The 25,875-nt window shown below is 38.0% G+C and overlaps 1 protein-coding gene across 5 annotated transcripts in view; it reads right to left on the bottom strand.

The window, feature by feature from the left end:
* GLCCI1 (glucocorticoid induced 1) overlaps positions 1-25,875 on the bottom strand; it is a 57,704-nt gene that overhangs the window by 3,456 nt on the left and 28,373 nt on the right. Inside the window, exons 3-7 of one of the 5 annotated variants that reach the window (XR_007888582.1) lie at positions 25,588-25,674; positions 17,609-17,725; positions 14,474-14,626; positions 6,515-6,725; positions 366-732 (exon numbers count right to left, since the gene is read on the bottom strand). Coding sequence is in view for 4 of the 5 variants with exons in the window: in XM_051610340.1 (XP_051466300.1) it covers positions 612-732; positions 6,515-6,725; positions 14,474-14,626; positions 17,609-17,725; positions 25,588-25,674 (689 nt within the window). In the remaining variant the exon portion in view is untranslated. The remainder of the gene's footprint in view (positions 1-365; positions 733-6,514; positions 6,726-14,473; positions 14,627-17,608; positions 17,726-25,587; positions 25,675-25,875) is intronic. The other 4 variants (XM_051610340.1, XM_051610341.1, XM_051610342.1 and 1 more) reach the window with 4 other exon arrangements.

Raw genomic sequence — 25,875 nt, 5'->3', positions numbered from 1 at the left:
AGCAAGAAGCATCCTCTCCTTAATTCTTACATCCACAGGAGCTGAGCATGCAACCTCAATAGCGTGTGCTCAAAATACTGCTGAGTCTCAGGGAAAAAGACATGATGTCCAAGAGTTTAATTTCCAATTTCTTGCTCAGCAAATACATTGAGTGAGGTCTATGCCATAAGTATACCACCATCTACAACCACTTTACACAAATTTCATTCCACTTAATATGTTTTATACATATCAAAATGTAACCGATGCTTGAAACTGATTAAGAATTACGGCAAGGAGAGTTTTTGTTTTAAGCCACAAACATTTACAAAGTTGATAAAAATATATGGGAAGAGGTTTATAAATGCTTAGGCAATTAGGTGTACCTTAACTTTTCTGCTTGGATTTTTGTTGCCTTTTATAAATGCACAAAAAGAGTTCAACCATAAAAGACTCCATTTCCTCTTCAAACCAACTGGAACACTTCAACTTCTCTTCTGTACAAACGCTAAGAATAGTTTGCTCCTGAAAAACTCATCAGCTGGAATAGTTTATTCATCTGCAGTTGAATAGGCTCAGTAAACAGGTTTACTGCTTTGCAGATACCAGCTGATACAAAAGGCATTACTTACGACATTTCCTCAAAGACTTTCACTCGCTCACATCCCTCTGGGGGCTCTCGTTTGAACATGTAGCTGTTGTTTGGTTTGGGAGATGAGGCATACTTGGGCAACGGTGAGCTACTCCCACTGTCTGAAAATTTAAAGCAGTTATATTACTAGAGATTGAGAATGCTTTTTAATTAAATTTGATTTCCAAACAAGATGCCTTTTTTTCCACAATTTAGCCACTATGCTGGTTTGCTTCTACCACAATCCTCCCTTTATTGCAAGCTATTTCTAACACCCTTGTATAGCACATTTCTTCTGAATAAAAGCTTCAATGCAGCGGGCAATCTATCATGTAACAACACATAACAGGAAGATATTTTTATCTGGAACACTGCAATTGGAACAAAGCAGAGCTGTGATCCTGGAAACAAACACAGTCTTTATTATGTATTTCAAAAAACAAACAAACAAGGCAATATGCATAATACATGCAGAAGAATTACAAGTCGTAATGATAATACACCTTCTTACTGTATAAACAGTTATTAAAAATGTGTGTATACAGCATGTATCTTATTTGAAAACATAATTCTTCACTGGAATATTGACCTTATTAGTCTCATGAATGGTTCATAAGTTGCAAAGAAAGAAAGCATATTTGTAACACAGCTGATGATAACCTCATCATTACAACTCCTACCTTACTTGCTTCAAAATTGTGAAGCAGTTTTAGTATCCAAAATTAAACTTCCACAATTCAATCGTATCATCACTACCGACTATATGAGACATAGCTCTAGCTATCTAGAGCTAGTTTCATGGCTCTAGCTGTCTGTGTCTATTTTACTAGACACACTTGGCACTAAAGGTGTGAAGACCTTGGACACTAGGCAACAGGCAGATTACTTTGCACTTCCTGGAAAATCACTTTAAACACTCTTCCTGAAAACAAGATATTCGATGCATTAAGGAAATAAAATAGGTATAAAACCAGGACATTAGCTTTCTATATTTTCAAAGAGCAACAACTATCTCAGGCTAGTATCAATGGCTCCCTATTCTCTGCTTGGGCTTTCAATTAAAAAAAAAAAAAAAAAGGAAATTAAATGGCCAGGTCAAAAAGGATCCCCCAACATACAAACACCTTTTTAGAAGAGAAACAGTGTCTCCTGCTCTGGCTTCTTTTGAGTCTTTCCACCAATGTGGGGTACCTAACCATTTTAACTCAGATACCTTAGTTTATTCTGCTGCTGTTCATGTGTACCTTTTCAGCAACTGTGGAAAACCAACCAAAGCTTCAAGAACTAAGATCTAGATTCACTGAAGCATATAAGGTTGCCTTAAACAGCATGCAAACAGTAACTACATAAACATTTGTATAACCCTGATTCAAATACAAAGGCTGATCATCAGAGGTTTGAAACATCTCTGTTTCCCCTTCCAAGACACAAATCAACTAATATATCACACTTCCCTTTGGAGATTTACTCTGAAAGATATGAGAGGAAAAAACAGTTGAAGTGAACCTCAGTACCTTGTTGATTATTCAGCTCTTTCCTGCTGTAGAGTGAACCCAGTACATCTATGTACAGAATTTTAGGTGTTAACTTTACAAAAGCAGAAAAAGCTTAGAGACAATACAACTATTTGCCAAGCTGGGAGCAAGATAGTCCTGTTGGCACCTTTCCACTGTTGGCCCACAAAGCTCATTCCAAGCACAGAAATCATTAACAGAACCCAGACAGTTTGTTTCCTCTTTCTAACATTTAAAATTGAAGATCCAAGTTTCTATTTTAAAATGTTGAGACACAGAATGTGCTACTGTTCATTCCACCAAAGAGTGGAAAACTGTGGAGGTACATCCAAGGAAAGAATCAAAGTGAATTCAAAGTCAGTTCTTGGAAGATTTAGGGTCTTGTCTAGCCAGTTCAGTTTTCAATCAAGTTTTTGGTTTATTTAGCCCTGTCTGGCTTAAACTTTCTATATAACACAGCTGTTGAACACAAAAAAAATTGTGTAATTTAACCATTCTGTTTCTCTCTTTACCCTCCCTGCTTTTAAAGCTTACCAAGTTGGTAGCTTGTCATTTTGACCAAACACACACCACATTACTATTTGAAAAATACGTGTGGTTCTTAGGAGGCTCACACATACAAGCCTGGTGTTGGTTCCACCCGCACAGCAGCAGTGTGAGAACGGAAGGGTACTGGGAAAATAGGCCACGAGTCGAAGTGGTCAGAAGTGGAATTTACAGTGTAAGCCAGTCTCCACTTGTGTATCCTGTAAGCTCTTAAGTGCTCAACTGTCACATCATTAATTCTTAATGACACTGAAAATGTGTATTCTTAAACTGTGCTATTTACACATTTCATTTTACTGTCTCAGAGCTGCCACACGTGAGCAGAGGACACGTCTGCATCTTCCACGCTTCCACCAGTAGGGTGTGCTCTGCTGGCATATGTCAACTAATCAAGTCTCATTAAGATGACAATGACTGAAGATGAACAAATGTAACCTTTAGTGAGTTTTGTTACCACAACCACATAGCAGACAATATGGAGCCTTCTTACTCAGAATTTCTATGCATAAATGTTCCAAATTGATATATTCTGTGATCTAGAAAATGTTTAAGATTGTAATTAACACTAAAAATACCATTTTAACCATAAGTCTTAATAACACAAATTTTAGCTTGCATATATTACAACAATGAAAGAAGCAAGCTAAAAATTAATCTGTGAAACAATTTTTTAAGTGACAAAACTTAAAAGAAATAAGAAACTTTGCCTGTGAGTCTTGGGATTTGTTTTGATAGGTTCAAAATTACCACTGTTAAGACTAACCAAAGACTTCCCGTCCAATTTTCATTTTAAAAACTATGAATCAGATGCCCAGAAGTATCTTCAGTTCATCTTCATGAACGTGTTGCTTCTAACAGCCTGCTAGCAACACAAGGAATACACCAAAAGCACCTAAATCAAACCACCTGAAAAACAGGTTTTGCTGTCTCTTGCTATCTATTTACTATTTTGCTATGTATTTTTGTGTAAATAAAAAAACAAAACAACCCACAAACCACAAAAAACCAACCAACCAAAAAACAACAACAACAAAAACTCAAACAAAACAAAAAAAAACCCCAAATTTAATTTGCTTATACCTTAGGATGCCTTTGAACTTTACCTCTGTCATAGCTGCTAACTATGCTATGCAGCACTCAAGAGTCTCATGGACCAGACTATCATACAACAGACCTAGTGAAACAGGGAGCTTTAAGGCAGTCACTTACCTTAATAAGCTGATACTTGACGACAAGAACATAAAGCCAGGTGCCATTAAAATATCCTCTCTACACCAATCAATACCACTTGGTCTCACTACTCCATTCAGAGCAGTATGGTAGGCCTTTTCTGAAATTTCGCTTTCACTTTCTTTTGAAAAATTCAATAGATTTAGCAGCTTCTTGCAGAAATGTAAACCAAACAGCATTCACAGTCCAAAGAGCAGCTGCGAGGGCCTCAGGCCAAAGCACAGCTTTGCACAAGAAATAAAAGATGCCTTAGAAATGTAAAGCAGTGCTGTGCCTGTACAGAGCACTGGCTCCTCTCACTGCTTATGTCTTGCAAACTACTAACCTTCCTTCCAATTCAGCAACACTCCCACGAGCATTCATAAAGCTGGTAATTACATTTTTAAATAGCAAAGCCAAGTTATTCTCGTAGAGAGGAAAATAAAACCTCAACTTGAGAGAGGTAACAGAAAAAATATACTGGGTTTAAAATGTTTGGTTATACATATATGAATTTTTCAAAACTTAACAGGCCTCACAGCAAACTCCTGACAGTTTATTATAGCACCACAAAGCCTTTAAAATAAAGGTATGAAACCTTGTTGAGTTTTGTTTTATAAAGCAGTTAACATCTACAACAGATATTACTAAATTGTCTCCCAAAACTTGCTATTCCTTTACAATTTCTACCCATCGCCCTAATTTATCTAGAATTTAAATGTTTTGAAGATAACATTTTATTCAGAAGTGGCCTGTACGCTCTTAATGATCTGAGAGTAAAAGGCAACTTTCTGACTATACTTCTACAATATCTGAACAAACTACTTTCTGTTAGAAAACAGCTATGCATTTTTATTGTTTCTATCTTGTCCTTTCAGAATGGTGATGAGCAGTTTTGGCTTTTATCTTTCATAAGCATGGTGTTAAATATCTTTAACTAATTTTAAAATGCCATTACATTGACTTTACAAAGCTGGCTGCTTATCACCATTACCTGTACACTACTAAAGCAGGCTTTTGATACAAAATTAGCATTAAAGCCAGCCTTAAAACCAAAATCCAGAGGTATCTACTAGTTGTGAAGTTCAGCAATAAATTTTACTCCAATTAGCTGTCCAAAAAATCCAAGACAGCAGATAAAACCCTTGAAAAGCATTAAGTAGGGTAGATGAACTATTTCAAACTGTCTTCACTCACTACTGCCAATGAAGTACCACTGAAAATCCCAAATACTAGGATAACTGAGTACTAACTGCAAAAGGAATTAATCTTTGCTTTTAACTTACGTTTGTTAACAGGACATATATGAACAAATTCACCTGTCAAGGCATTTCCCTGTGTGTTAGTCCTTCAGTGGACATCTCTGTAAATGACTCAGTCTTGACAAAACATTACAATTCACATTAATGACACAAGAGAAATGGCAGGGGAGGGGGGGGAGGAAGGGGGAGCTGGTAGTGAGCTAATCTCTCTTATTTTTGGAGCATGGCCAATTAGCATATTGACCTAAGACTTTTACTTTGATGTGGTTAACTTACACACATGCACACACACACACTCCCAGTTCAGGATTTGGCCAGGTGGATTTGTTTTTCACTACTTCCTTTTAAATCCAAGATGGGAAAGCACTACCTTTCAGAAATCAAGAAAAGCTATTATTTTTCCCACTGCCTTCCCCAGTTACTTCCCAAATAACCTTAAGAATTATTAATAAGAGAATATTTACCAAAAAAGCTTAACCTTACTTATAACCTCAAAATCCTGCTGTCTTTAGCTCATTAATAAATCTATGCTGTATCTTAAAAACTTTAATTTCCTCTGTGAAATTTACTACTCTTAGCATGCATATTTTACCCAAATCCTGCACCTCTCCAAACTAAAGTTTGTGTTTCCACCTGAAAAAAGACTTTGGTCTAGCTGACCAGAAGCCCAAGCATAATTCCATGAGTAAAACAGCTGTCCAAAACAATCTTTTTACAATGGTGCCTATAGTTCCATACTACGCGTTCTGTCAGTAACTTTTAATTACTGGAACTCCAGTGTACTCCCTCTACAAAACCAAATGACATTATACAGACTTTGAAAAAATTGCAGAATATTGACATGTAAACACATAAATTACTTTGAAATTTTGGGTTGTTATGCAACAAACACAGACAAATAATTACTCTCCACCAGATTATCCAAACTCCTATCTGAGCTCCTCACCAAATACCTTCAAGTGGAATATAAGAGTTCAGAAGCAGAGTACTTTTAAAAGCAGCCCAAAACTTCATCACCATTTTGATCAGCAAGTAACCCACCCATAATGAATACACAGCCTACCACAAACCTCCTTGAAACCCTTTTTAAACATGAAGATGTCACAATCTGAATTCTTCACATTAGAATCTTCATAAATAGTTAACACTGTTTGCTGTGCTCCTCTGACATTTATGGAAGATGTTTGTGAAGTTTCACAAACAAGAGGGAAAAAGATATGTAAACAAACAAAACCGATTTTAAGGTAAATCCTCAGTCTGTCCACAACAACCAAACAAAAACAAAAACTGATGTAATGAGTAAAATGAAGGTAGTTGTAAAAGCAGGACACCACGTGCCTCCCCTAGGTAAAGGCAGGCCATTCTACTCTCACCTTTATCACGGTCATAGAGTAAATCTTCTGTTGAGCAAGGACTCCCATCCTGAGATTCAGGAGGGCAAAAGGGAGAGACACATGGTGAGTGACTGCTGCAGCTGCTGCTGCGCTCCTGGACAGACGGAGTCTGAGTGTCAATGCTTCGCGTACTACTGCTACGATAGTGAGCAGGTAATGGGGCCCTCCGACCATCAGGGATATCCAAAGGCTGCAAAAGAAACAAGCAACTCAGGTTACAGAGGAAAGGTCCAGCTCCCAAGCACTGTCAGCCTGTAGCACTCATCACTGAAGTAACGAGACAAGGCTTTAAGAACAGCAAACAAGCTGTTTTTGAAAGAAAAACTTTCACACAAGAAAATAATGCAATGTACAAAGGACACAACAGACATGAATTATGCTGAATGCTGGGACAACCTGCAGCTTTTCCAAGCCAACTATATCCTCTTAATGCAAAGTTAACACCAGAATGCTCTTCAACACACACTAGTATTATGGCTTTAGATTTTTTGTGATTGTTTAAAAGAGCAAATAATTTTCAATAAAGGTCACTGCTATTACAAAGGAAAAACAAGTATCCTGACAGAGATCACACTTGGATAAAAGGGAAAGTAGAAAACGTCAAACACAATGGCATTCTATTGCCATAACAACCAACTGAATAACAATTACAAATTATGATTTACCAGCACAATCTGGATGGTTTAAATTCTCTAGCACACCTTTATGTTCCATCCTCCACTTCTGTAGTTACTTTTCCTTTGCAGTGGAAAATTAGCTTTATCACAAAGACAGCACTGCTTTAAATCTAAAACACCGAATGAGAATTACAGGTTTGCTTAAAAGTGAAAGGAAAAAAATGCCTGCTAGATGTAAAAAAAAAATAAAAATTCTCATTTCAGTGAGGATTCTATTTGAGCCACAGAGAAAACTTAGATGTTCTAGCTACAAAAGAAAGTATTTTTCCTTCTCACTTTAAGTGAACATTTTTATTTTATTGTTTTCCTCTTCCCCATATATTCCAAAACTGTAACAGCTCGTTCCAGAGTCTAAAATTCAACCCATCACTTTTGCTAGCAATGAGGACATGAAACCTATTGGCCATATATCATGTTCTCCCCTTTTCAGCAGTAGTCTGTTTGGAAAACCACCACATTATTATACAGAGGCAGATGTAGCATAACAGGAAGTTCGTTTTCTTCCCATGAACATTCCAGTTAATACCATTTCACATTTCAATTAAGAGCAAAGAAACACACTATAAAGAAAACATTACAGTTGGTACATCAAATGCTTAAAAGTTTAGGCACAGCTGTGTGGTCTGTTCCAATAGCTCAGTTCACATTGTATATGCGTTCCAACATGACTGTGTTGCTATTCCCGTCACCCCCAACAGGCCATGACTCATTCCATGCACCAGACAGACTTGAAGCATTTTATCATTTGTTACACAGACAGAAGAGAGGTAGAAAACAAGACTGAAGCTGTAGAAAGAAAACAGTGTTATAATTAATGTAACAAAACACAAAACAAAAAAAAAAAACCTGCTATGCAGAACAGTGTTTTTATTTGTACCTCTACCACAACTTTCTGGGAGAAGCCAGGAAGTCATTTGAGCCAGCCTCTCTCTTTTATGGGACCTTTTCTGGATGCCCAGTAAGACTCATCTGTGAAAGTCTTCAGCACTCACAGATGCAGAAGGAGACTATGGAAGCTGCCCTTTAAACTCCTAAAACGGCATGTAGTATCGTGAGTTACCTGAAGATTCACAATATAGAAGCCTGATTTGTGTTTCCCCATCCATAAAGTGCCAATAGTACCATCTTTCTTCTCACACAGGTGAGATAAAAAGAGGGGAAAAAAATTCAGACATACTCCTGTTCTATAGAATAAAAAATGCAGGAAGAAATTCAGGTTTCTGACTTCAAAGCAAGGTTTAATAGTGAGCATTAAGACACATATCTAATGAGGAGAAAACAAAAACACCAAACGGCTGCTCAGTGAGTGCATATCCTATGCTCCAGGTAACAGGTAAAGCGAGGATTGCAGGAAAGGAAAAAAACACCAGTAAGTGAAGACATCGTTAAAGACTTCAGGATAACAGATGTTCTTCCACACCTGGGGGAACAACATGGTCTTGTGTAGTCAGGAAGCATATACCAAGTCACACACCTCCACTGAATTAAAATTTGAAGGACAAAAAATTATCCATATTTTATACATGTCTCTAAATATACACACAAGATGAAAAGATTAAAAATTTATCACCCTTTCCAAGTAAAATAATTTCTAAGGCATAGAAAATGCCTGCAAATATGTCAGATTACTGTGCTTCTGTGTTTATCTTTCCCTGAATATTAAGTCCAGGTTTTGACAAGTGCAAAAAATTTCATGAAAACATCAACATAGAAATATCCAAACTACTCCACTTTTTAAAAGGTTTATGTATTAAACTTGATCAACATTAAAAAAAAAGAAGTTACTTTCCATGAGTCATGCCTAAACTATTCTAAAAACTGAAGTCCTCCCAACCTTAGAACATAAGAAATAGGGTAACTAATTTGGTACAGCTGCTATTAGCTTTCATAATGCCCAATGCATGGAAAACAACTAAAAATCACTGCTTTCTATAGACACAGGTTTTGGAGTTTGCTTCTTTTTTGCTAGAGTGTTCAGTCATGTACTAACCTTATACTGACCACATTCTGACAGGACATCTGCCAATCCCTATGGGACAGTGTGTTCTTGGACAGTTATATACAACTCTCCTCTCCCTGAAAAGGTATGGAAATGCTCAATTTGACAGCAGCATGCGTTTCTCACTACACTGTTAGAATTCACCACACTATTTTAAGTATTGATCTTTTCATTGGAAAAAAAACCCAATAACACCCTATTTAGTATCATCAGGAATGCTACTATAATATAATGCACCAACAGGAGCCTTCTTCACAAGCCTTATATCTCTTTGGGAGGCAACTTCAATCAATGCTTCTGATTTAAAAACTTCTCTAGATGAACACAAGGCAGACATAGGAAAGTGCTTCTTTCTTCTAGTGTCAATGAAGTCATCGCTGTATTAGGTAAGATGCAAGTGCAAAAAACTATAATGTAACCTGGGAAGGAGCACTTGGAAAAAACCCAGACTTTTCACATGAAGGATATGAAGATTTAAGTAAGGAATCTCTGCATTTCTGCAAATTAGAGAAACAGTCCTTTTATTACAGGATTAGGTCTTCTAATAGCTACATAAAACCATCTTGCATTCTATTTCTAGAAGCATAATGAGTCAAATAACAAACAAATTAATAATTTTACTTATATTGTAATAGTCCATCAAAACCACTTCATTTCTAATCCACAGAATCACCACAGAATGGCTTGGGTTAGAAGGGACCTTAAAGATTGTCTAGTTCCAACCCCCTGTATGTGTAGGGACACCTTCCATTAGACCAGGTTGCCCAAAGCTCCAACCTGGCCTTGAACACTTCTAGGGAGAAGGCATCCACAGCTTATCTGGGCAAGTGTCTCACCACCTGCACAGTAAAGAATTTTCTTCCTAATACCTAATCTCCTCTCTTCCAGTTTGAAACTGTTATCCCTCATCTGATCACTCCCTGCCCTTCTAAACAATCTCTCCAGCTTTCTTGAAGGCCCTCTTCAGGTACTGGAAAAACAGTATAAGGTATCCCTGAAGCCTTCTCTTCTCCAGCCTGAACAGCCCCAACCCTGTCTTCGTAGGAGAGGTGCTCCAGCCCTTGGATCATCTTCGTGGCCCTCCTCTGGACTTGTTGAATAGGCCCATGTCCTCCTTGTGTTGGGTACTCCATAACTGGACACAGTACTCCAGGTGGTGCCTCACCAGAGCAGAGCGGACCTACTGGCCATGCTTCTTTTGATGCAACCCAGGACCCAGTTGGCTTCTGGGCTGCAAGCACACATTGCCAGCTCATGTTGAGCTTCTTGTCCACCATCACTCCCAAGTCCTTCTCCTCTGAACTGCTTTCTATCCATTCTCCAGCTAGCCTGCATTCAGGCTTGGGATTGCCCTGACCCAGGTGCAGGATCTTGCACTTGGCCTTGTTGAACTTAGCACAATTTGCACGGGCCCAAGTCTCAAGCCTGTCAAGGTTCCTCTGGATGACAAGCCTTCCCTCCAACATGTTGTCCACATCACACAGCTTGGTGTCGTCAGCAAACTTGCTCAGGGTGCACTTGATCCCCCTATCCATGTCATTGACAAAGACATCAAAAAGCACCAGTCCCAAAACCAGCCCCTGAGGAATGCCACTCGTCACTGATCTCCACTTGGACATCGAGCCATTGACGGCAGCTCTTCGAGTGTGACCATCCAGCCAATTCCTTATCCACCGAGTGGTCTGTCTTTAGAGACAAGGATGTCATGCGGAACAGCGTCAAATGCTTTCCACAAGTCTAGGTAGATGGCATCAGTTGCTCCTCCCTTATCCACCCATGCTGTAACCCTGTCGTAAAAGGCCACCAAATTTGTCAGGCGCGATTTGCTCTTAGTGAAGCATACTTTCCAGAAGGATCTGCTCAATGATCTTGCCAGGCACAGAAGTGCAGATACTTGAAAGCATACTTTGTGTATACTTGAAAGATAGTTCCAGTCGTATTTTTTTTTCCTAACAGGAGACCTATTAACATGTTCATGTCCTGCTACAGAGCACTTCTCATTATTTTCATAATGTGTTGTGTAGGAGGGAACCTCTTACACCCCCACCCTACAATAAGTCCATCATCTTACTTTACCAAAGTCTCCCACATTTGTGTTGTGAAGTTACAACAGGACAAATAACAAAAGCCCGAAACAACTTCACAAGAAGCTGATTCCTTCTTAAAAGTTATGGTGGGAACAGAGACACACTGTCACAATTTCCTGAAAAGCTAGTCAAGTTATAAAACAGAAAGGAAAATATATCCAGGATCTTTGAACATATGCATTAGAAAATGAATTAAAGTGTATTAATAAATCTGAGGAGAAAGAGACGATCAAGAAGTAACACAAAAAAGCCAACTTTAACTTTGCTTTATGAAAGAAAAAAGAGAACACCTTCAGCTAACTAAGATAGACTAATTATACTTAAAATTAAGACACATACAAGGCTGAACTGGAAAGAATTAAGTAATCAGAATGTTTCCACCACTTACAAGTCAAGTGGTGTTTATAGTCTCGAGTGGTCTTTATGGTCAATTAGAGTATTAAAAGGTAATGACATTACTGCATCATCCACTACCTTTGTGAAACATGAAAATAAAGCTAATGTCTACAATAATGATTTTTACTTGTATAAGTAACTGTACTTTTGTAAGTACAATTTCTATTATCAATAAAATATTACCAAAAAAGGAGGAATTTTTCAAAGAATTAACAGAATTAAGTCAACATGACGAAAGACAAAAGACATATTTTAAATCAATTTATACATTTTTTAAGAAGTAGGGTTACAGAAATTCAGGTTAGCAAAAACAAAGTATGTAACATCATACCCTACAAAACCCAAAAACAGGTCTAAAAAATAGATTAAATTTATTTGTGTATCTGAGGACTAAGCAAAAAGTATGAAGCTGGGAGGAAAGTTTCACTTTTTACCCATGTTAACTGGCTGCTAAGCTAAAAAAGCAGCTAAATTAATATCCATTAAACTATCCATAAAACTGCCTTAACCTTATTTTTGTCCTATATATCACTTAGTCTGATTTAAATACATGAATTAAGAAACTGTTAAAAAAATTGTAAATTTTTTTTTTTTTAAATTAAGAGATGAAGGAATAATAGAAAAAAATTCAAGATCACTAGACTAAAGTTTTAGAAGTGAACAGAACTAAAATGAATTTTATTTTACTTTGGACAGCCCAAACATGGCTATTGAAATGAAATGGAAAATAACAGAAAACCACTGATGTGGTAACAAAACTTGAAAAAAATAAATATAAAAAAATTAATATCGATTCACAATAGGGCCCAAAGTGTTTTATGCAGCTGGACAGATTGATTCACATGAAAATTAAGGTTTGAACATGCACTGTTAAAACTGTGATGTAAGTGTAGAAACAGAGAAACAGAAACCAGCTGAAAATCTTGATGCACATCAGTCTTACAACCAAGTCTACAGAATAATTTATCCTTGAAACATCACCCAAAGCAACCAACTACCTTTGATTGCTATTTTAAAATACTTACTAAAAATACAGAAAGAGCAAGAACAGTAGAAAATCGAAAGAAAAACTAATTGTTTCACTAGCAGTGAAATGAATGAAGTTTGGTTTCCTGTGTTTATCTTTTGTTCACTAATTCTTAACCTTTAACCTAGCTGCCCCAACTCCTCCAGGCTAAAAAGAACCTAAAACATTGTATTAGGACAAAGTTCACCAGCAGTATGATTGAGTAAATTACTCTTGTTATGATCTTCCATAAGTAAGTGATGAGATCTGGTAAGCTCAAAGACAGAGGTAGGAGTCCCACTTTAGGTCTTGCTGGAGCAGACTTCACAGGAATTAAGTTACACGAACAGTTAGCAGGAAACCACCCTCTGCCCACAAAGATGGACTTGACTTCAAGCGCAATGTCTAATTTATTACTTTCTTTTGTGTCTGAAGACTCTCCCCAGTTAGATGTTTGGAAGAAGGGTTCACTATTGCCTTGGTTGCGTAAACTGCTGAGCACCCCTGGCCCCAGTCCAACAATGCACTTAAGTATGTGCTTAACTGTTTTGCTGGATCAGAGCCAGTACATTCAGTAACTCGGGAGACTGAGTTCTGCATCCCAAGTAATAAGCTGTTAAAGCCCAAGGACAACATTTACAAGGATGATTTGTCTGATAAATAAGTGAAATGTCCTCTAACCATAGGAGATTACAACCCTAGCCATAGCAACATCAATGGTGGCACTGTAATACATACCTTTTTATACTCTTTGGAGATGGTGTAAATAAGGTTTATTGATTTGGGTTTTCTGTTTCGGTTTGTGTGTTTTTTCCTTTATTCCTTTGTAACAACACACCCATTCCAAAAGGATGAGGCAGCCTCAGGACAGAAAACTACTTCTACTACTACAGCATTTCATTCCTAAGACTGCAGTGTCCACACAACTAAGTCTCTGGAGAAGCCAAAACTATTTCAAAGCTTTTTACATTTACTGCTGAAACGAAGAACTACAAATATCAGGTTTTGGCATCTTAAACTTTTGATTAAAAGTTTTATAGCTTGACTTGTACATGGAATTGCCATTCCATGACCATTCACAAGAAAAGAACCTACATCTTACAGAAGATTAGAAAAAAACAGTAGTTTATCTCACAGCAGAAAAATTTAATAGGCTATTTAGGAAACAGTGGCTGCAAACCAAGCATTTCACATTTTAAGTGTCATCTAAGCATCCCAGTGCACCTCAACGACAATTCTGATGCTCCAGTTCTCCCACATAAGCAAAGCTGCCCTATTTGTCAGTATTTCCCAGACAGAGCTCTTACATGACAGATCACGATGGTTTCATGGAAGTAAAATTGTTGACATTCACTTTATGGAAGCATTAAAATCAAAAAGCGGAGCGTAGTGCAGAAAATTTAAGTCTTGCCTAAGAAAACAAATGCAAAATGGAGCAAACAAACTCATCTCCTGTAACCTTTAACTACTTACTACCAGAGCCTGAAGTATCGAAATTTTCAAGCACTTGCATGTCACACAAGAACTTTCAACTTTTCCACAGAAAGTGCATTATAAACAAAGTATGTTTGGCCAGAAGTCCTTTAAAAAGCAAAACAAACCAAAAGAAACACCCACCACCACCCTAAAAATCTGAAACAAGATTTTCAAACAGTTCTTTGAAGAAAATTATTTGTAATTTCAGCCACAAGGAAGGTTTCCTACAAGGAAGGTTTTACAGTGTTTATAGATTATTTATTAAAAACAACCATAAACACATTAATATAAGCTTACCTTGGATACTTCTTCTTTTCCACTGTTTTCCTTAATGAATACTTTTTCCAGCTCAGGGCTTATCCCTTCTACATTACACGGCACACGTGAAACAGTTGATTTTGGCACTGAAATGTTTGACAGTGGCATTGGAACTGATCTGGAAATAGAAGCCTAGAAGAGTAACATGATTTGAAGTTGAAAAATTGAATAAAGACAGAAGTCTGAGACCAATAAAGAAAATTAAGAAGGTGTGTATTAATTTAGACATCTAAAAAGCCATTTTTACTTGGCAAATTTAAATAAAAATAAATGCTTGCATAAATCAAAAGCCACTAAAATCTCCTCTACTTAACTCAAAGAAGTGTTCTATAACTAAAGAATTCTACTACTTATCAGTAAGTAGACAGGTGTATGCACTTTCCAGATGTACTGACTACAGAATACGCAGCAGAGAGGGTTGGGGAATACAGTGGGTGCTGATCTGATGGTTCAAATGGGATCCAAAAGGCATTTCCCAACATTACTAAAGCTTAACCACTCAACTGAAATACTCAGTGCATTTTTATTCTCTTTTGGTTGGCTTTACAGAATTAAAAGTAAAGCATTCAGTCTGAACCTTTAATTTAATTAGCTTACAGTTTTTCAGAACTTTATGTCAAAGGTCTTAAAAGACATAATTTGGAATTTAAGAATCAAGAATGTAAACAAATACAAGCATGGTTTCCAGCAAAACCTGTTGGAGAAGAGCTGGAATCATGCCCAAGAGTGCACATGCATCTTGCACAGTCAACCTCAAAAGCTTTACCTTGGCAGCACCTACACTCACAGCCATGAACACTGGTCACTTTCCAATCTGTATTTTTCTTTTGCTCATAGAATCATAGGATGCTTAAAGCAAACAAAGTTTTTGAGTCTGTGCCAAATGAACCTTGCACAGTGTACAGCTCCCAAGGTGCATGTCACTTGTGTGGAGGGCATTCTCTGACTCACAAAACATGCTGCCTGCAGAATGGAGCCCCACAAGGGTGCCAGAACTGAAAATTTCACCAGTCTCATAAGAGAACACCTTAAGAAATCAAAATATTTCAAGAGCCATTATAAAGTCAGCTCTGACTACTAAAGACTGTTCCTTCAAAGCTTATGTCCCAGAGAGGCTTCAGCCTGTGTCAAACTGTTTTTGCTGTGACTATAAAGAGTGGTAGAGGTACCTGCAACAGCTTACTTTGAGATGGAAAGCAAAAACCATTTTCTATACAAAATGCAGTGGGAGCCTCTGTTATAGAGGCACAAAAGTTTCATGAAGAATATCAGTTTCTTACATCACAAGATTAGGTTTTAATCACAAGATTTTATCCAAAGAGAAGAGTGAACATAAAGGATCAGCCATTGTGGCTCAACCTTTTCTTTCTGAAACTCTACCTATTTAAAAAGGCAGTCAGGAAATACAATGACAGAACCAACATTTCAGGAGTTCAAATAGTGGCCTGTTAGTAACGTGGGGACCAAGTTAAAGATCCACTGTAGGTGAAATTTAATCAGGACTCAAATGTCCACGCTGTCAAATGAGACAAGATTAAATGCTTTCTACAAGTGGCTTAAGGTTCACCAAGTCATTGACTGAACCTTGCCTGAGCTTTAGAACTCATAATTGGGTTTCAATTTCACCGGCAGGCTACAATAGCTACAACAGACACTGCATGGGGCAGCTCCATTGCACCCTGCTGAGAATCAGTTCATGGCCAGGTAACTTGGCCAGGTAATTTGTCCCAAGGTACTGTACACATGTGTCAGCATTTTTATAACAGGAGAAGTACACGTATACTCAAAAGCACAGGCAAATTTTTATAACTTAGCAAAACATGAAAATGACCTGAAAAAAAAAATTGTCTTAGCCAGGCTAGTGTTAAAATGATCAGCAATCACACTTCACTTTGAAAGCAGAAGGTGTTTGTTGAAGAGCCTGAGCTTAACCTCTGAGGGAAGAGGACACCAAATGCATACACTGATGGCTAGAGAGAAGTCCTGTCATCACAATGCCCACTGGTATAGAACATGAGAATGATCGTCAACATATTCTGGACACAAGATTTTGCATTCTAAAGATTATGTCTAATTGTGGTTTTACAATACAGCACAATGTCTGGAACAAGACCAGGCTAATAATGATAGCAATTTTTCCATTTAATATGATGGAAACTCAATTTTGAGTCATTGCAGTATATTTTTACTGCACTGATTATATTCTAACACAGCCACTGCAATCACGTCCTCATGCAAGATGACAGGATCCTGTACTGACAATGATTCTAGACTACCATAACAACCAACCAGTATGACCTAGACAAAACCACAAAGAAAATATTTTTATTCTGTAGTGTGACAGTTCTTCTAGTCACCAGGGACAGGGAAGTGTGGCAAGCATCATCTTGATTTCAGTTCTGTTTAAAGTCAAGGTGAATTATCACTTTCTTTTTTGGAAGTAAACACCACGATACTGTTTTCCTTGGTGTCTTACAGAAATTGCCACTCTGACCAGGAATTGACCAATAAGCAAAGTATCAGAAAGATTCAAAAAATGGGACAGGGAATGAGACACTCCCTGAAATTTCTGGCAACACAGCATTGCTGTCATTTACTGAGGAATATATAGAAAGGTGAATTACAAGTCTGTTTGTAACAAACCAGTGAGCAATCTGAACAATTATTGGGCTGCCAATCCAGATTGCTTACCCTTGGTCCTTTCTTTTTCTTTCTTTTCTATTTTTTTTTAAGGGGCTCAGGTGAAATTGTGTTGCCAAGCTGATAAGCAAGTGCCTTTCAGAGGAACACCTTTTGAAAGCGTACCACAAAAATCAGCCTTGGAAGCAAGAATGTCCTTCCAGAAACACAGTCTTATTCTTAGCATATTCTTATGCTAAGAATTTTTGCAGCATCTTAATACATTTTAGATGCTATTCCAGTGCAACCCTTCTTTCTTTTACTACGTGATGACGATTGGGTAAATTTCAATGAAGATTAAATGGTATCAGGTTGTTTGACATTTCATTGTACCACATAAGAAAGCAAACAGAAGAAAGATGAGAAGAAACAGCAGGCTATTCACCCAACCCTGATCAGGTAGGAGGCTGTTAATACAAGCACCTATCTGCTTACCTGAGTCTGACCGATCGCTATATGGTTGCCATGGAGAGGTGACTGACGTTCCTTCTCTTTACTGTGACGACTGCTCTGCTTGCTGCGCTGAAGCTGCTGCCTCAGTTTGGCAATCTGCTGGAAAGAAGTCCAGGTGAAGTGATAATGAGATATTGAATGGGTAAGTGCCCAAATCTTCATGTATAAAGTGGATTACAGGCATTTTAAGTCCTCTTTGGAGGATTTTAAAGCATACGGGATTGCCTTCCCTTGAATCATCTGCATTTAAGCTTCTTTCTGCTTATTAGATACTTTCTCCAAAGGATCTGCCCTATTCACCAACTTGAGTATGACAGTAGGCTTACTTTAATTACAAAACTTACAAACAAGGACTGTAATAACTGATGCAAACAAAAATAGTCAGAATGACAATTTGCAACCATTTCTGGCTTATAACTGGTTTCCACTGGGGACTAAGAAGCCTACAGTTTAATTTCTGTGATCTTAAACCAAAGTTTTCCAATGATAATTAATCTTAAAAGCAAAGAGCCTTCCCAAACAATTGGCAAGCAATGCATCGCTCATCTTAGAGACTTATTTAATACATTTAATAGCATTTTCCTGCAGGCTGAATTATCACAGATTCCTTCAGGTAGATGGAATTATCTTTTCTGCTGTCTGCTGCAAAGATGACTCATCAAAAGTAACATATTTTAAAGGTCAAATGCAACTAAAACCATTATCCATTTGACCTGCTCCTTAACAAGGAACCAAATAATTCATCTGGGGATTCCTCCATTTACTTATTCCTCCTAGGTAATTTCTACATGAATGTATTTACCTCTAGAAGCATTGCCTCAGAAGTCATTATTTACAAATTCACACAACAGGTAGAGACACTTCCTTAAGACTGGAAAATTTTTTCCTTCAGGTTCAAGTCCCACTCTTCCTCATCCTCAGCACACTGACACTTAAGGCAAAACACGCACAGCCTCATTTCCTTTTTAACTCAGCTAGAGATATAATTTTTACAAACCTGAAGGACAAGTAAAGAGAAGCGACTGCACATGGAATTCACATTGCAAAGAACTTCATCAGCTGGAAAGTAACCTCTCTTTTCTGAGTGACAGCTTACAAGTACATGCATTGTGTGGTTAACTCCAAGTAGTTAAATATATCCCTAGTGTTCTTGCAAAGCAGCTCAGTGGTAGCAAATCACTTCACATCACTCTTCACAGTGTCAGAGATGACAGTGCTTGGTGAAGAGGTTTGGATGGAGTTTTGCTCCAGGCTGTGGACTTTTCTTTGTGATGATTCTGGTATCACTCACAAAAGAAGGATCCACACCTTTAAGGCTTCATATCAAATCTTGCCACAGCTGGTCACTCATTCAGAGTGCTACTCAGAAATGGCTGAATTCTTTGATCTTTCAACAACAAACAGTTCAGACTTCCAAAAGGATCTCTGTGTAGATACATCAAGAAAGACAAAGCTCTACGTTTTTAACACAGACAAGCTAGACTTAAGAGAACTGGGAGACTAATCTCTTGATGAAAGGTGCAACTCAGGCACCATTTTGGAAGAACCTTTGAAGGAGTCTGAAGACATACTTCATCTCTACAAAAAAAAGAAAAAAAAAAAAAAGAAAAAAAAAATATTGTCCAGAATTTCCCATTCTCCATCTAGGAATAATAGCAATTAGGAAGCCAAGCACTACAGAGAGATGAAAAAGCAAGCAGGTAACTGGTCTGGTAACTATACACAGACGAACAAAGATTTATGTCTTACATCAGAATGTTGGACAATGAAGAAAAAAGGAAAGAATCTTCCTCTTCTCCTTTAAAAACTTGAAAACAGAAGAGAAGAACAATGCCCAGATCAGAAGACAGCTGTGGACTGAGATGGCTGCCTACAAGAATAATAAGAAAGCAGGGAGAATGCTATATGTACATTTTTCATTTCTGCTGCCTCTCCTTGACACTATGCACTTCCTCCTAGTTAAAAAGTTACATACTCTGTTTTTATTTATTTATTTAAATGAAATCTGGCTTTCTGAGCTTTCCTCAGGAGCATGCTATAAAAAAAGATCTATATAATTCCACCTCAGAGATCTGGCTGAATGATTTCTGACATAAATAGCTTGCAAATCTTTGAGAACATAACCTCTCCCTGTAAAATTTGGACAGTGAAAGCATTAAATGGGAAAGCGTTGATAGGCTGGTATGTCTCTAGGCTGACCAAAACCTCGAAGGTCTGGTATCCTGAAAGGAATAATGGACCACTGGAATCTGAGGTTCTCTCAGGCACCTCAAGAGTATGTGTATTTTGGCAGTCAGTAGGTTCTTGACAGTAACAGAAAGAAAAGGCTTCTTGGGTCACTAGGGAGAAAGAGAAAGTGATGAAAACTTGTTGAAGAATCTGACTGTGTATCTGGAGCTGATATGTTCACTTAAACCAAACATGCAACACAGTGGAGAAATACGTATGCCTTGTTAGATCATCTGTCTTTAGCTCTGAATTTGAAGAACCCCAGGTTTCCATGATGTGGTAGTTATCATCAGACAAAAAATGCAAGAGTAAGGATGGATATACAAAAAGGAATCTGCCATTTCTTATTCACCCTCATACATGGGAGACAGAGACTTGCCCCCACAGACAACCCAGCTTCAGAGCAGCCACACCAAATAGAAAGTGGCACTACATACACAGAGAGAAGAATCCTCCAAACTAAATTATGCTCCATCTCTTCACCACAGGGAGTACACGGTGAATCTACCACTTGCTAAAGCTAACCTTGAAATCCCAGCTACAAGATTATCTTTTTATTCCCAATGATGTTCCATTTGAAAGTCAAATAAAGCCACTACTACTGACAGGAAGAGGTAGCTGTGCTTCACCTTCTTCCCAAGCAGCAAAGAAGCACAATCAGAGCATGAAACATAACCAAAATAAGCTGCAGAGAGGTATGAGGTACAATAATTCTCAGAAAGCAGATATAATTTGTGTAGTCAGCAAGGAGCCTGAAACACATGCCTTGATGGCACCCATTTTACCAAGTATCTCAAAGAAGCAGGCAGATCCTATCTCTTGGGCACTTGACTGATGCAACTAACATGAGCTAGGAAATGTGCTGTGCAAAGAAAATTATGCCAAGCAACTGGTATCAGGAAAACATGCACTTGAAGATCCAGGCATTACACTGATGTAAATACACTCTGACACTGAATACCATTCAGGGCAGCAATACAGATATTTCAAGCAGGATGATGAGGCAGAAAAGGAATAAAGTGCCATGTTGGGGGAAAAAAAAAAAAGTGCAGTAACAAAACACTTCATTTTAACAGGACAGCTAAGAAGAACAGAAGAGTCTGGGAGTCTTTCAGTGACTGTTTTCTGCAACATTAATGATGTATCAGACTCTTCCCTTGATTTGCTTTAAAGTTATTTTGAAAAAAAACACCAACCGAAAAAAAAACAACCAACACAGAGATCAGTGCATTGTAACAGTAATAAACCTACATCAGGTTTTTCAGGACACAAACTTGCAGTTCAGCCTGCAGATTATTTACCATCACACAGCCAACTGTAAGATGACCATCAAAGATTACTAAACAAAGAAGGAGCTGGGAAAAAAAAACTGGGTTTTTTTTGGGTTGTTTTTTTTTTGCTTGCTTAATATTTTTACAGCTAGAAGTGCACTTAATATAAATATGAATCTTGTCTATACCACTTGTAACATGCACACAGCCTAATATAACTAGTGGCACAATCCTGAGAGAGAAGTAAATTAGATCCCTTTTGTATAACACTGGAATAATCCGAGTATCCTGATAATTTTTCATTTGAAGTTACCTAGATGCAGACTAATATGAAGGCATCATGTCACATCTCACCATTCCTGTCCAAATGCTCATTAGTATTTACAAGTTAATAGGCTGTATTGCTACACATCAGGCTATACAACACAGTAACTTCCTACTGCTGACCAAGCCACAAACTCCTTATTAATGAGAGCAAGCTCCAACTCATTCATGAGCCAATTGTTAATAAACAAGTTAACCAGTAGGTCAAAGAGTAAAAACAAGCACTGGAAATTCACCTTAAACCTTTGAATATGATCTTTCAATTGGTGTATGAAAGCATACTAAAAGTGCAAGCTCTCATATTCAATTCTCTTTTATTTCAAAGTCCCTTTCAAGTACTCTGTTAGAGCAAAAGAGACCATCCAATGGGGGGTTGCTGGTGTCAGTGTAACAGATACAGCTTGCAGGGGGGGCTCTGTGGGATGTGAAAAATCAGCTGTCTGAAATATATTTTAAAAAAACTACACAAACTGAAAGCTCTTTGGTTTAAATCCCATTTTCTTTTCAGTTCTGAGTAAATTCCAGTTCAGGGTAAGCTACAGTTAAGTGTGTCCCTATTCAACAGAATTTCAAACTATTCAGGTTGAAAAGGGAAAAACTACCAGCTGTTCAAATTACTTCTTGGTTTAGGTCCAGTACAAAGACACTGATGGCAATCTGTATCTCCCAGTCAAGACATGTGTCTATTAAAATAATGTTAAAGCAATTTGGTGTTTTCTCACGATAAGTTATATCCAAGACTTCGTAAAAACAAGCAGTAGATCCCTACAGAATAAAGAAAAAAAAAATCATATCTTGTTTGGAGGTGATAAAAAGGTATATTCTACCATCCCAAAGTTCTTATTGGGAGCTGTAAATTTTTAATAGACTCACTACAAGAAAGAAAGCATTGTCTGTCTCACTGCTAGACAGATTCAGCCCTGACACCCATTAATTTCAATTCAAGGGCAAAAAAAATTTCAACTATTCAAAGTGAAATTTTTTAATGTGCCAATCCAGAATTCATTTGCTTACTTGGGATCTTAAGTCTATACACTCATTTTTAGGTTTTATAAATATACATCTTTTAAAAAGAGCTCCCAGTTGTGTTAAATAAATGCATTTAATGGTAATAGCTCTCAAACTAACAAGGGGGGGGGGAAATTAAACTTAAAAGCACATTCAATCTTTTTTCATCAAAACCAATTAATACTATACATGCAAGGATTTGGCTGATTTACAGCAACAACATAATAAAAAACACATGCTAGAAATCATTCCATCAGTTACTGGAACAAGAAAACATTCATCCAAACTGCTAAAACCAGCCAAGGAAACTAACAGCTATCTACTTGTTTACTGTCAAATCCTATAGGAATCAATTCAAAATGCTGAGCAGAACTACTGTTACCTAAGTTACTCGTAACAAATGCAGTTGCTCAGGAGAGGTGGTACTTCTATTTCCACTACTTAAGCTCTTGCTTTCAGCTACCCAGACCTTTGGCAAAGTTTCTATGAAGTCTACCATGCAACAGTCAGCTCTCCTAACCTCCTTCCATCAGAGATTTCAGTACAAGTATTAGAGTTGTTTTAAGAACGAGATTAAAACAAATGGGGGATGTACATAATTTTATCATTTTACATGCTACCACACATTACTGTAGCTTTTTTTGTGGGAAACTCTCCTGTCCAGTGCTTTGGAAGAGAAAGCCAAGCATTTGTCTAGGGGTCCTTTATGCTGTGAATGTGCCCCTCTACTGCCTTGGAAAAAACCTTTACATTTGGCAAAGCTTTAGCAAAAATTTCAGTTTCTACAGGTTCAGGAAAGTTGTTTGGAACTGGCAGCTACATTTGCTAGCAATTCTGTCTCTACTGGGATTTTCAATTTGAACAGAACTGCCCGAGAGAATTTCTCCTTCCAGAAACTGCTGATGACTGTGGCACAAGGAAACTGACTGTGGCACAAGGAAACTGACTGTGGCACAAGGAAACTGACTGTGGCACAAGGAAACTGACTGTGGCACAAGGAAACTGACTGTGGCACAAGGAAACTGACTGTGGCACAAGGAAACTGACTGTGGCACAAGGAAACTGACTGTGGCACAAGGAAACTGACTGTGGCACAAGGAAACTGACTGTGGCACAAGGAAACTAACTGTGGCACAAGGAAACTGAGTGTACAGATACTGTTGTTACTGAACAAACTATTAACATCCACCATACAGGCACTAAGTAGCCAGACAGAGAAGCTGCAATTGGGACTTACAGGTGAGGTACAGGAAAAAGAAAGGCACAGAACAGAAGCCAAATTAGGGACAGAGAAGAACAGGCATGGAACTGGAAGATAATTGAGCAAGAACTCAAGACAGGTGAGCACTGTCTGAATAATGCACACAGAACAACACTGGGACTATGAACCTGGGAAACCTGGCTTGAGAAGCCGAAGAAAACAGAGGAAGGGAAAGAACTGTAAGCTGGAAAAGGCAAGGACAGGTTTTGGCGTGAACAACCATTGCAAAATTTTGATACAGTTCCTTTCCACACAGCCAATTTTTTGCCATTACTGTGTTCTATCAGAAAGGAACCATGAAACCCATCGGCAACATGTTTCTTATCTTTCTCTTGTGGTCAGTCCATAAAGGGGATGGCAACCTATTACAATGGATCACTTATCAAAAGGCAGAGACTCACTCACACATTGGAGGTTTCGCTATCACTGACAGTCACAGCCCTGTGGTGAAGAAGAGCTGCTCATTGCAGAACTTGATAGGGAACTGCCAGAAGATGAAGGACGGTCTCTTACCAAGAGCAAGCAAGAGCTATCCTGCAAATACAGATGCTGTTCCTGCCTTTGCTACAATTTCTTTGTGCTGGTAGGTAATGCTTGAGTCAAAACTTTTTAGATGCAAAACTCCTTCTGCACTAATTTCTGGGAATTTAATCTATGATTCTGAGTGCTTCCTCACAGCTGCAAATGAAGTCACCCAGGCAACTCAAGGACCATGTACTAATAAATCAGCTATGATGGGATTCATAACAGGTACTCGATGAGATGGGAAGAGAGAATCCTTTTTGGATTGACTTCTCTTTGGTCCAGGACCTGATCTTTAAACATGAGGCTACTGTCACCACTGGAATACAAGATTATTTCATATTTGTCAAATCTGATTCTAAAATTCAAGTAATTAAACTTACATCACTCCTTTAGACAACTACTACTGCATCAATGGCTGTCTGGAAAGGACTATACATTGCAAGTAACATCCTCTCCTCAGACAACAGATACACTTCTCATTTTTTAATGTCTTATTAAGCAGGGAGTTAGAAGATGCAGAATAGACTTTTTCCAGAGTATCAGGGAAAAGTCCCATCTGATAAGAACATGCTGCAAAAGAACATGCTGCAAGATTAATTTCTTAAAAATCAAGGTGTAGCTCTTGAAGAGAGGTTGCACCCTTCCTGACAGGGCCATGAGGCTGACTTCAGGCTAGTTACTGGGTACTGGACAGAGCTAGAATTACACAAACTCTAGACAGAGTGGAGTTTCCTGGGACAAAAAACTGAAATATTGTAATTTCAGCTGAGCTGGAGATCATTTATCTGCTTTCTCATGATGCAAATCCAATTCCCTTTTGGTGGCTTCTTTTTAGTTGCAATTGTGGTCTATATCAAAATACATACGATTAAAGACCATTTCAAGTGCTCATACCATTACTGTATGAACACTTACCCGTCTTTTTCATTTGTGAAAAGTCACATCCCCTCTACCCCCACCCTTAAACCTAAATAAAATTTCTATACAACAGTACACTAATATACTGACTTACGCTTTGCCTCTTTCACAAGAGCAGCATTAAAGGACATAAAGGTAGCTAAGGCAACTCTGAACAGAAAAATTAGTAAGCAGCAAGCAGCTGGTTCCTCAGCACTCCCTCCAGCCACTCCTTCACAGCCAACACTGTGTAGTAGGAAGGGAGGAAATCCAACAGGCATAAAATAACAACCACTCTTGAAACAACTCTTTCGTTGGAGGTAAAACTTGTTTCAAAAGCAACAGAGGGGAGGGAAAGGGTGTAGTTTCCTGGACTGCAGATAAGAATTTAAAAATGTCTTAGGCACAGCAAAACTTGAAAGGCTACACTGCGCAGAACTTCTCACCTCTTTTAGTTGATCAGCACTTCCCCATGATGCTGAGCGCTGATGGGATCTCTTTTCTGCTCCTTCTTCAGCCCAACAGCTAGGTGTCTAGAGAGAAATAAAAGAAAATATACTGTACCAAATTCTCTGAAGTGTTCTGCAAAGAGAAGTAAATGGTTAAAAAAAACAAAGCCTTATGTAGAAGGCAACAGTTTGCCTGTATTTTTCCATGAACACAAATATTGACCCAGATAGCAAGAACAAAAACAAACTAATACCACCATCCTGAAGAACTTAATCAACACTGGT

The sequence above is a fragment of the Apus apus genome, chromosome 2 (genome assembly GCF_020740795.1).
Source record: "Apus apus isolate bApuApu2 chromosome 2, bApuApu2.pri.cur, whole genome shotgun sequence".
In the NCBI taxonomy this organism is placed as follows: Eukaryota; Metazoa; Chordata; class Aves; order Apodiformes; family Apodidae; genus Apus; species Apus apus.
This window is presented reverse-complemented; position numbering and strand designations above follow the sequence as displayed.